Source organism: Canis lupus, chromosome 11 (genome assembly GCF_048164855.1).
Source record: "Canis lupus baileyi chromosome 11, mCanLup2.hap1, whole genome shotgun sequence".
In the NCBI taxonomy this organism is placed as follows: domain Eukaryota; kingdom Metazoa; phylum Chordata; class Mammalia; order Carnivora; family Canidae; genus Canis; species Canis lupus.
In genome coordinates, this window is record NC_132848.1 from 64,200,806 (window position 1) to 64,213,893 (window position 13,088).

Here is a 13,088-nt window from a genome sequence, read left to right on the forward strand (position 1 = left end):
GAATGGTTCAACATACAAGACTCAATCAATATTCCATAACAAAATGAAGAGAAAGACCACATGATCATTTCAACTGATGCAGAAAAAGCATCTGAAATAATTCAACACTCTTTCTTGATAAAAACACTAAAACAAACAAAAAAAAACAAAAAAAAAAAAAACCACACAGAAATAGAAAACTACCTAAACAGAACAAAAGCTACATATGAAAAATTCATAGTGAAAATCATTCAGTTGTGAAGACTAAAAGCTTTTCAACTAAAATAAGGAATAAAGCAAGGACATCTGCTTTCTTAATTTCTATTCAACACAGTGGTGGAAGTTTTGGCCTCAAGAATTAGGTAAGAAAAACAAACAAAAAGCATCCACACTGGATGAACAATGAACACTATGAAAAGAAAATCACTATGAAAAAGAAATAATTCCATTTACAATAGCATCAAAAGAATAAAGTACTTAAAAATCAACCAAGGTCATCAAAGACTTCTACAATGAAAATTACAACACAAGGCTAAAGACTGAACATTTATGAAAATATCAATACTACCCAAAATAATCTGTAACAAAATAATGACATTTTTTGCAGAATAAAGAAAAACCCATGCTAAAATTCATATGGAATCTCAAGGGATCCGAGAGCTAATACAATCTTAAAAGAACAAAACTGGAGGACTCATACCTCCTCATTTCAAAGCTTACTACTGAGCTATGGTAATCAACATCATGTGGTATTGGCATAAAGACAGACATATAGATTAATGGAATGGAACAGAGTACCCAGAAATAAACCTTCACATATATGGTCAAATGATTTTTGACAACAGTGCCAAGGCCAGTCAACAGGAGAAAGGACAGTATTTTCAAAAAACTGTGCAGAGAAACCTGGATAGCCATATGTAAAAGCATAAAGTTGAACCCTTGCACACTAAAACACCATATATGAAAATTAACTCTAAGTGAATCAAGGTTGTAAATAGAAGTCCTAAAACAATTCTTAGGAGAAAACAGAAGCTTTCATGACAATGTATTTGGACACATGATTTCTTAGATAGGACATCTAAAGTATAAGTAACAACAACAACAAAAGACATATTAGGCTTCATGAAAATTTAAAAATTTTGTGTATAAATAAGACTATCCACAGAGTAAAATGGCAACCTACAGATAGGAGAAGATCTTTGCAAAGTATGTATCTGATAAAGGATTAATATTCACAATATAGAGAACTTCTAAAACTCAAAAAACCAAATAACTCCATAAAGGAGCAGAGGAGTTGAAAAGATATTTCTCTGAAGAAGATATATAAATGGCCAATTAGCACAAGAAAAGATCCTCAACTTCACTGTTTATTAAGAAAATGCAACTTCACTGTTTATTAAAACCACAATAAGAAACCACCTGACACCCATTAGGATGGCTAATATAAAAAAATCAGAAAATGAAATGTTGGCAAATATATAGAGAAATTAGTACCTTTGTGCACTACTGGGAGGAATGTTAAGATGGTATAGCTACTGTGAAAAACAGTATGTTGGGTTCCTCAAAAAACTGAAAACATAAATGTCATATGAGCATTTTCACTCCTGGGTATATACCCAAAAGAACTGAGAGTAAGGTCTCAAAGATATTTATACATCTATATTCATAGCAGCATTATTCACAATAGAGAAAATATGGAAGCAAGCCATGTCGTCCACTGATGAACGCATAGATAAGCAAAATGTGGTATACACAGCATACAATGAATTATTACTCAGCCTTCAAAAGGAAGGAAATTCTGCAATATGCTACAAAGGTGAAGCTGGAGGACATTTGCTACTAAAATAAGCTAGTCAAAGACAAATATACCATATGATTGCACTTACACAAGGTACTCAGAGTAGTCAAAATCATGGAGACAAAGTATAATGGTGGTTTGTCTCAAGATGGGGGAAGGGAGACTGGGGAATCATCATTTGACAGGTAAAGTTTTACTTTTACAAGATGAAAATAGTAATGGGGATAGAGAATAGTGACAATTCCACTATAAGGGCATAGATATGTAATACCAGTGAACTACACACTTAAAAATGATTAAGATAGTGAATGTTAAGTGTATTTTACCATGATTTAAAAAAAAAAACAAAAACCTACATTGTCACATAAAGCACTTGTAAAAATACTCAACATCACTAGTCACCAGAGATTGTGCAAAGCAAAAGCACCATAAGATAATACTACATACCCAGTAGAAGGCTCAAATTAAAAAGACTGACCACACCAGCTGTTGCTGAGGATATGAAGCAACTGGAACTCTCATATGCTGCATGGTACAGCTGGTTGGGAAAACACTTGGGCAGTTTCTTACAGTCAATCTTATATTTACCATATTACTCAGGAAATTCATTTATTTTCTTGGTATTTATCCAAAAGAAACAAAAATTTATGTACACAAAAAGACTTGTAGATGAATGCTTGTCAATTTTATTTATAATAGCCCAAAACCAGAAACTCCAATGTCCATCAATAAGTGAATGGATAAGCAAGGAGTAGTACACTTATTAAGGGATATACTACTCAGCAATAAAAACAACCAACCAATACATGCAACATTTATCAGCAACATTTATCAAAATACATACTGAGTAGAAACACGAGATACAAAGAACATACTATATTATTTCATTTACAAGGAATTCTATTAAATGCAAAAAATGTAATCTGTAACAACAAAAAATCAGTGGTTGCATAGGGCTGGTTGGTTGGGAGAAGTGGGGGGAATTGATGGTAAAAAAGCAGAGTAGAGGGGAGTCTGGGTGGCTCAGTTGGTTAAGCGTCTGACTCTTGATTTCAGCTCAGGTCATGATTTCAGGGTTATGAGATCAGGCATGGAACCTGCTCAGGACCCTCGCTCTTCTCCTTCTGGCCCTCCCTCCTTACCCTCCCACTTCTCTATACCTCCCCTTAAAAAAAAAAAAAAAAAAAAAAGGCAGGGTGGAACTTCTGAGGTAATAGAAATGCTCTTTATGTTGTGTTGGCAGATTACACACGTATACACATTTTTCAAAACCTAAACTCTACTTTTTAAATGAGTTCACTACCTACTGCATGAAGAGTACATCTCAACTTCATATCACACGCAAAAATTAAAATGGATCAGATACCTAAATATTCAAGAATTAGAGCTGTATAATTCTTTAAAAAAAGCATAGTGATTAATATTTGTGACCCTAGGTGATATACATCCAGGAATTAGCCTTAACATTATGCTAAGTGAAAGAAACCAGTCACAAAGGACCATATACATATTATATGGTCCATTTATGTGAAATGTCCACAACAGGCAAATTTATATAGAAAATAGATTAGATTAGTGGCTGCCCAGGGCTTAATTGTTTTCATCAATGAGGAGTGACCGCTAATAAGTGTGGTGGTTTCTGATTGAGGGGATGAAGTTGTTCTGGCATTACTGGTAACAACTCCACAACTCCACAAATATACTAAAAATCAGCCTTTTTTTTTTTTTTTTAAGATTTTTAAATTTATTTCTGAATGACACACAGAGAGGCAGAGGCATAGGCAGAGAGAGAAGCAGGCTCCCTATGGGGAGCCAATTGTGGGATCTGATCCCAGGATCATGGTCTGAGCCAAAGGCAGATGCTCTATCACTGAGCCACTCAAGTGCTCCTAAAATTCCCTGCTTTTTAAATGGATGAATTTTACTGTACATGAATTTTAACTCAAAAAAATTTCAAAGTAGACTTCAACTAAATTCCTTTTTAAAAGAAAAATTAAATTGTCTAAGAAACAAGAATGATTCTAAATTTTTAAGTATTCTATATGCTAGGATAGATGCATTATAAATGGGGATATTAACTTGAAAGCATCTGTGTCGCAGGCATGCTTAGCATCTCAGGCATTGGCAGGCTACAATGTATTACATGCAGTAGTTAAAATTTTCTCATTAGTAATACTTCATAAAAGTAATCACAATTTCAAAGGAAACACACAAAAAAAACCCTCTAGTTTGTGCTTGATTCCTTGTAAACTTTACTCAAAACTAAACTTAGAGCAGTTTATAAATAAAATTTCTATAGACACTTAACCACTCATTAAAAATTTTAGTTATATTCTCCTACTGTGCCAAAGAACTAAAAGGCACATTAGAATTCTAAGAGATTAATGGGACAATAAGATATGACTAACAATAAAATACATTATAAGTCACAGAACTATAATAATTAATAAATTGGAGTATCTAGTCTAAAAAGGAAAATAACATAGTAAAATAAATAAAACAAAAATGGAAAAATAAGTATTAAAACCAGTGGTAAGAGTAACAATTATCTTAGTACACAGTAATGCATTTTCTAAACATATTTTATTAATTTGATATTAAATCAAGAACACCTGACTTGTAGACTCCAAGATAATTCTAAAACACAAGTATCAAAAAATTAATATTTGATGGCATGTATGATAACGCTATTCTGTTTTGTTGGAAGTGAGGAAATGGAGCATCCTTTCCATTTAAGTTAACCAAATTGTAGTGTTTGGTACAGCAGTATCAATTTTTAATATTTCACAAGCAACTTCATTTTCCTAATATTATAGAATAGTGCTTCTTCAAGTTAATAGAGGTAAAGTATCTTTAACAAAAAACAACTTCCATTTTGTTGGGAACTAATAATTTTGTGAAACACTGTAAAAAATTCTGTAGAATGTTCAATAGCTATAAAAATTTCTGAAAGCTTACTCTCAATTTCATTTCAGAGCACTCACAAATGGTCTGAAAACACAACACGTATTTGAGTAGCACTACTATAAAGGAAGAAATAGCCAAAACAAAATGAAACAAAGAAAAAGAATGTTCTCAAAAAATTGAACACAAATAAACCAGTTTTTTTAAGCATCCAAACATGAAGACTATATAAATATTAACATATAATTTATCAACTTAAAGGAAAAATGTTTATGAATTAGCCACAGTTCAGAGTCGTGAATTTTGGTACTTAAATTTTAAGAGAGTTGTGGGCAGCCTGGGTGGCTCAGCGGTTTAGCGCCATTTTCATTCAGCACGGGTGTGATCCTGGAGACCCAAGATTGAGTTCCAATCCCACATCAGACTCCCTGCATAGAGCCTGCTTCTCCCTCTGCCTGTGTCTCTGCCTCTTTCTCTGTGTGTCTCTCATGAATAAATAAATAAAATCTTTAAAAAAATTTTTTAAGAGAGTTGAGATGAAGAACTCTTCATGAATAGTTTATCAGAGCTCCATTTAAAAAAGATTAATTTTACTACACTCCATAATCTTCCTTACAACAATGAAATGTAGCAAAAGTTATACTTGCTAATGGAAAATGGAAGTGCTTAAAACAGGGTAACTATTAATTTGTTAAAACAGTGAACTTTCACGTACCACAGTCCAGGATTCCTGCTCTTTAGGCTCCAGAATTCCAGAATTAAAAATTTCTAGTAACTGTTGAAGCCCTCCAGCAGCAACAAACTGTAAGCAATTGTGAGAGTACGGATAAGAGAGATGCAGCTACAAAATGTCATAAAAGACCAGCTTTTTGCTTCAGAAACTGGATTTGTGTGTGTGTGTGTGTGTGTGTGTGTGTATGCATACGTACGCATATGTATGCATATGTAAAATACTATATATCTCTAATCTAGGAAATTACTCTGATTTAAATACCCAGAATAACTTCTATAAAAATAACATACATCGTATTGTCAAGAAATTTTTTTAAAAAGACTCTTGCAAAAATCTAAAGATATCTTTATATTCCTTTGACCATTTAATCGCAGACACTAGGATGTCCTAACAAAGTATTCCAATAAAGGAAAAAAAGTGCTAAAAACAAGAGTACCAAAGCATTAAATAATCTCACCTTCTGTGATTTAGAGTTATATGCGATTTTTAAACTATGCTTTATTTTAATAGTAAATTAGTTTAAAACCAATTAATAATTATGATACCTACTTTTGGAAAATTAGAGATAATTTTTATCAATACAATGCATCACATAAATGATCAAACCTTGCAACTCCAGGAATTTTTACTATTTTCCACTTGATCCTCACTTGAATCATCTGAATCTGGATAAAGATCACTGTAACTTCCCTGTGGGAATGGCAAAAAATAATATTAAGAAAAAGTGCAGGAGAAAAAAATTATTCTAGAATTAAAAACACATTCTGGAATTCAGCTCCAGAGAAAACACAAGTATTTCACGGTAAGAATGAAAATTCAATTACCGTTGATTCTCTTCTTATCCTCCTGTTAGGTTTTCCCAGTGCTTCAATAATTTCCAGGGCATATAATAGCTTGTGAGCACTTTTAATTTTGAGAAGTTCTTTCCAATTAAGTCCATCATTACTCTTAAATTTAAAAAGAAAAACAGGTTTTATCAAGCCAACTAAGGGACTCCTTCCAAAAAAAACTTTAAAGAAATTGATACTATATAAGAACTCAAATATTACATATATACACACATTGATATATGTTCAAACATATGAAGACCAATTGTATAACTGGTACTCATGGTGTGCTGAAAACACCAATTATTTGTCAAGTTTTGTTAAAAACCATACGAATAGCAGCATAGGGAAAAAATTTGGCCTGTTAACCTTCACAACAGATCAGGTAACTCAGTATCTTTCCAATGGACACCATGCAGCCTAGAGCAGTAGTAAAGTATTTAATACTTATAAAGTCACATCTATATATTTAAAAGTCATATACAAATACATATATCTTAAAATATTGTTCTTTCTAATCTCAACTTATGAAGTGATATACACACAATGTACATCTTTGACAGCAATATTAGAGCTACTCTGAGTCATCAGGAACCATTTGCCAGGCCAACCTTCTTCACATCTAAGTCATTTGAGATATAGGACCTTCTGAAATTACATGGCCAAGATGCAAATTATAAAAAACCATTAGCACACAACTTAAGGACACTATTTTTCCTTTCATCCTATAGGTGTCCTATACATATCTCCACAAAGTAACCCTTTATCATATAGCTTTTTTTTTTAAATCTAATTTTAACATATCTTTACAAAGACCTCTAACATTTGTGAGGTCATGACCCTATAGGAATATGTTCAGAACATACAGTAATATGAAAAAATACCATTAAAGACAAATTATGTTTTCTAAAGATAATTTTAGAAAACATCCTTGGCCTTGTATTAGGCCTTTATTATTCAACCTCACTAACAAATGAACATTAAAATGAACTGGAGCTTTCAACCATTAAATGGGCAAAATTTTACTGAGGATATAGGTCAACATGCAATCTCATACACTGGATGAAATATAAAATGATGCCATTCTCTAGGAGAGTGAAAAGACTTTGTGGGTTTACCTGTTCATCTGAGATACTCTGGAATGCCATCAACATGTTAGGACATGTAGGAAGAAGCATCAGTAGCTCCCATACACGCCTAGAGAGATTTTCTGCATGAAGATGAAGTTCTTCACATCTTAAGCTCTACACAAATAAGAACAGCTCACTTAAAAAAAAAAATCTAAAGTTCAATTTTTTTGCATAAAATGCTTGATTATCAAATTTGATAATATTTTTCGGTCTTAGTTAAAATATGAGAAATAAATCATTTGTTTCATAGTCAACAATTTATACCTTTTTTATTTTACTATTATTTTACTATTTATAAACAAATACATTTATTCAATAAGTTGATCATTATGTCAAAGTATTAGTTTTCCAACCTGTTATTACTGAGCACTTTTTGGAAAAAAAGTGACCAGTAAATTTTGACACTTTATTCAGGTAACTTTTCAAATAGAAGTGAAAACATCTGTTTAACAAAGCCATTCAAGTTAAGTTCAAGAACATTACACCAATTGTTTCCTCTTTCCAGGTCACTATTCTAACTACGACAAAGTCCCAGTGAATTAAATCCTTGACCTTACATTTGGGAAAAAGAGAACAGCTATTTCTTTTTTATATTGCTAATCCATACCTTATTTTCACTAGAAAATAAGGAAGATAAGCAGATTAAGAGAAAAGCAAACAATTTTAAAGAACCTACTTTTTTCCATTATCTATTAAATTTGAATTCTGTAATACGCTGAGATAATAGCAACCTGAAGATTGTTTCAGAAAGTATATAAAAAGCAGTTAAGTTTCCTTTATTAAAAAAAAAAAAAGCATAACCTCAAAAGGTAAACAGGAAAGCTAAAATTTACAGTTTTAGTATTTTCCAGAGTATGAGTATGTATATTATAATTCTATTAATGCTGCTATCATAATGACTTTTTCACTATAATACAGTCCATGGGATGCCAAAGTAATCTTCATATCTAATAAAACATTTAGTTCTTTTTATATAAAGATATAAAGCTAGTATACATGGAAAGCAAGCAAATCATAGAGTGTCAAAGTATCCTTTGCTTTTCTCAATCCTGATGGAGAGAAGCAACCCAAAGTAACATCATTGATTTAGCTGGGGAAACGGTACTGAAAGTTCTTCAGTAAAACAGAATTTTTTTAACATTTATTTATTCATGAGAGACACAAAGAGAAGGAGAGGAAGAGACATAGGCAGAGGGAGAAGCAGGCTCTATGCAGGGAGCCCAATGCGGGACTTGATCCTGAAGCTCTGGGATCACGCCCAGAGCTGAAGGCAGACGCTCAACCACTGAGCCACCCAGGCGTCCCTGTTTTGGTAATCTTTTAAAAGACTAAACCAGTCTTGAACAACAAAGAAACCCCACATCAACAATGGCATACTTACCACAAAATTCAATTAAGTATCTGCTAAAAAATGAATTCTTCCCCTCCAATTCAGGCCTCGTGTGGACTATTACATAATAATGGCCTATTAATTGGGCTTCCTACATCTAGTCTTTGTTTTCTCTAATACATCCACCATACTAACCCCAAATTTTGTTTCTAATGGCCTATGTTAAAAGCTGTTATGCTTTTATTTTGTTCCTTTAAAACCTTCCATGATGATGGCAATCCATTTTACAGAGAAGAGAGAATCTCATATGGCCCCTTGTGGTATAGGTTCCAATCTCCTTTTCAGTTTTTTGAATTACACTATATTCACATTCCCAGTTTTTCAAACATCTATTCACTTTTCTGTGAATCTGTAATGCTTTCTTTGCTCTCAGCAGTAGCAGGACCCAATTTAAAACTCCCCTTTTGCAAAACCTTCCCCAAATTTTTGTTCCCTATATTCTCATAAAACACTGCTTAACAACCTCCCAGAAAACTGAAAAATTCTTCTAATTATCTTTCTCTCTTTTAAACCACCCATACAGTGCTGACATGAAGTAAAAGGTCAGTAAGTATGTGGGCATACAATACTAACGGTAAAAAAAAGTAGAGGTTCATAAGCATCTGTTACTAATTATTCTACTTGAACAAAAGATTTTTTTTTAAGAATTTAAAAATGAGCCACCACAAGAGAAACCAGGATATGGGGAACAGAGGACTCAACAGCAGCTACCACTGAATCCATGATCAAACAGATTTTGAAAAATGGAAAAAAGTCATTTAACATTCTTGAGAAAGAATAGTAGCACTATTTTATTTGTCATGTAATCTCTAATTCACTGGATGAGACTCATCAGTGAACATTCTCTTGGGATAAGGCTACTTAATTTTAAAATAAAAGTCAGTGGACTAATACTGAATTCTTTAAGTGACATCATACACTCCCGAGTTTAAACCTTTATTTTTTTTAAAGATTTTATTTATTTATTTATTCGAGAGAGAGACAGACAGACAGACAGACAGACAGGCAGAGAGAGAAGCAGGCTCCATGCAGGGAGCCCAACATGGGACTCAATCCTGGGTCTCCAGGATCAGACCCTGGGCTGAAGGTGGCACTAAATTGCTGAGCCACCTGGGCTGCCCTGGAGTTTAAATCTTTACAGTGATTACCCAAACCTTACTTCTCTAGCCCAAACCCCTTTCTTGAACTCCAAACTCATTTATCCAACTGCTTGACATCTCCATTTAATGTCCCATGAGCATCCATTCTTCATCTCAAATGGAATCTAACCAGTTGCTCAAACCAGAAACCTGGATACCATCTCGTTTTCCTTGTTCCTGAACATGAGTCTAACCCCACCCCTAATCCAACACACCACCTACTGTTGACTTAATTTGTCCATTCCTATCATTCTATTCCAGGGAACCATCAAGTCTTCCTTGGATTAGAGCATTAGATTCCTCACTTTTTCTATTCCTGCCAAACAAATCTATTACCTTAAAATCCATATCAAAACGTGTGCTTCTCCCTCTGCTTAAAACACCTTACTGCTCTTCACCTTACTATGAGGACAATAAAAAAAGTTCTACTCACCTTTCCAATCTTGTTTCTCTCATTCTTCCCTCACTACCCTCCACATTCTACTCATTATTAGCCCTCCAACAATTCCTAGACCTGCCTGATTCCTTATAGGAAGGGGCTTCAGGAATGAGATTACTGTATGCAGATAATCTCTCAATTCTCATTTAGTTGGTTCCTTTGCATCCTTCAAGCTCAGATTACATATTGTTTCCTTAAGAGAAACCTTCCCTGACCAAATAATATTTATAAATGAGTTTCTATCATTACTCCCTAATAATGTTAGTCTTAGCAGCTGCCTATGTCTAAAATTTAGCTGTTTACCTGAAACTATCTGCGAGGCCTGTCAATTATTTGTCTCCATCTACCTCTACTCCCTCATCCCATGCTCATGTGCACATGTCCACAGTCTCTATCAAATAATTAAAATCTTAGAATAAAGATTTTACTGAAAAAAATTATTTTCCACTCAACAGAAAGACAAGTATGACACTATAAAAAATGAAATGACATAGTCACCTCACTATCTTCCACTGCCACTTTTCCTGAGGGTGGTTTAAATGATGCAAGCATCTCTAATAAATCAAAGAGAGTAGTTAAATGAGGTTCTTGTAGAAGCAAAAGCATCGGAATGTTGTCCTTCTGAGGAGGTGGTAGGCAGGATGCTGGCAGCTGAACACCTTCCCCTTTCCGTTCTCTCCTTGGTGCACCCAAAGATACAAATACCATCTACAAAAACAATACCAACAAGGGAAAACAACAACACATTAGACATACTAAGTTTTAAATCTAAGTAGAAAATAATTTCACACACACACAAACTCCACATACACTTAAAAGCAATAACTGTTTTTGAAGGATATTTTCAACAATTCAACTGCTGACTATAATAGTTAATAGATTAAAACTCAAACCACATTTGTGTGTACCTGCATATCCTTAAAACCAAGCTCATGAAGTGCTTTTTCATCATAATCTGTTGTTAACTCATGTCCAGATGAAATCATCCTGACAGGTCCCATAAGGCCTCCTTAAAAATAGAAAACTTTAAGTGAACAGTATTATAAAAACTAACCTATGTGATGACACAAATACATGACTGCATTATGTGAGTCTTCCTCCCAACCACTCACTCTAAAGAACCTCATTTCACTAAATTAATCCCTTACTCTACCCTTTCTTTAAAGACTTACTAGCATCTGATATTATATATTTATTGGTCTTGCTTCAAAGAAACAAAAGCCCAGTTCCATAAAGGCAGACATTTTATTACATTCAAAGATCTACTGCCACCATTAAGAAACAGCAAGCATTCAAATTTATTGTTTAATCCAATAAATTTTTTTAAACAAGGAAATGCTTGATAAGAGTAGAAAATTAAGCAAAATGATGAAATATCTGATGGATTATATAAATATTGTTAAATTTTATAAACTGCTTAAAAAAATCCATCAAACAGACACTATATAGCACTTTAGGAATGGGTGAAATAAGGACACTGCTTTTCCATAATGATACAATTCTTCATCAAAACCATGTTAATTTTTAAATGTTTTAAAGCTAGTATTGAAATTCATCTCTATTAATTTTTTAGGTTTTCCTCTCAGCTATTCTGATATTGCTTAGTTTATGCAGCCAGTTTATGATTCAGAGTAATTTCATCAAATTTAAAATTAAAATTCCATTAAGATTTTAGATAGAATAGATCAAGAAATAAATTAGCTCTGTATTTCTACAATATTTGTACAGACATGCTAAGTAGATATATTAAATGAACACTTGACCAAGTATATCATAACAGAAACTATGTTAAACTTCTAATACTTTGGCAGACTTTTATTAAATGTCTTTTCTACTTTATTGAGATAATAATACAATCTATGACTGCTGATCATTTTTAAAATATTGAGATAAAACATCCTTAGTTATGATGAAGTGCTAAGAATTACAGTTGGTTTGGTTCCAAGCGTGCCAGATACTGTAAGCATACATAACTTTGTTCCAAAAGAGAACTAAGATGGCTACTACTTTATTTAGGTTTTTGGATGTGAGACAGGCCTACACGTATTGAGAATTACACATTAACTTTTCATTATAATGGTTCAGTTGGTTCTTAAAATTAACTGAACAGCTTTCTAACTTTTTCCACTTTTGAAAGTATCCTTTTTATCATAAGAATTGCATATTCCTTAAGAGTTCTGGAAAGAGTTACTACTTCTAAAAATATCAAATCTTAATGTAAGTAAATGTTTCAAAACAAAAAAGAGTAACAAGAAATCTGGAAAAACCCTTAGATTATCATGGTATATTTACATATCTAGTTTTTACCCTCTGAAACTCCAATAAAGTAAATTTTTAAAATTTTACTAATACTGGACAGGGGCAAAAGGAAGAGACAATACCAACCAAGTTTGCAAGCCGAAAAGCAAGTGAACTTGTGACAAATAGCTTGCTAAAAAGATAAATCTCAATCTAGAGACAGTCTTATAATCTGTAATTTGATTTATACTGGTTGAATACAGGAAGAAAATCAAGTCTTAAAAAAGTGGGGAAAGGTGCAAGGGAGAGAGAAGGCAAGGAGGAGGGAGAGAAAGGGTAAAAGAGAGGGAATGGAGAAAAGAAAAAGAAGAGCAACTCAGTGATCTGTGAGACATTAATGAAGAGTCTAGGACACATTTAACTAGATGCATAGAAATTAGGTCAAAGGGAAAGGAAAAAGAAAAAATATTTGAAAAAAAATACAGTCGCTAATCTTTTCAAAAGTGATAAA

At 33.1% G+C, this 13,088-nt stretch overlaps 1 protein-coding gene across 3 annotated transcripts in view; it reads right to left on the bottom strand.

Annotated features, from left to right (window-relative positions):
- USP34 (ubiquitin specific peptidase 34) overlaps positions 1 to 13,088 on the bottom strand; it is a 244,806-nt gene that overhangs the window by 84,377 nt on the left and 147,341 nt on the right. For all 3 annotated transcript variants that reach the window (XM_072768505.1, XM_072768504.1, XM_072768507.1), the window contains exons 28-33: positions 11,248 to 11,348; positions 10,838 to 11,047; positions 7,360 to 7,485; positions 6,239 to 6,361; positions 6,021 to 6,104; positions 5,397 to 5,483 (exon numbers count right to left, since the gene is read on the bottom strand). In XM_072768505.1, the coding sequence (XP_072624606.1) occupies positions 5,397 to 5,483; positions 6,021 to 6,104; positions 6,239 to 6,361; positions 7,360 to 7,485; positions 10,838 to 11,047; positions 11,248 to 11,348 (731 nt within the window). The remainder of the gene's footprint in view (positions 1 to 5,396; positions 5,484 to 6,020; positions 6,105 to 6,238; positions 6,362 to 7,359; positions 7,486 to 10,837; positions 11,048 to 11,247; positions 11,349 to 13,088) is intronic.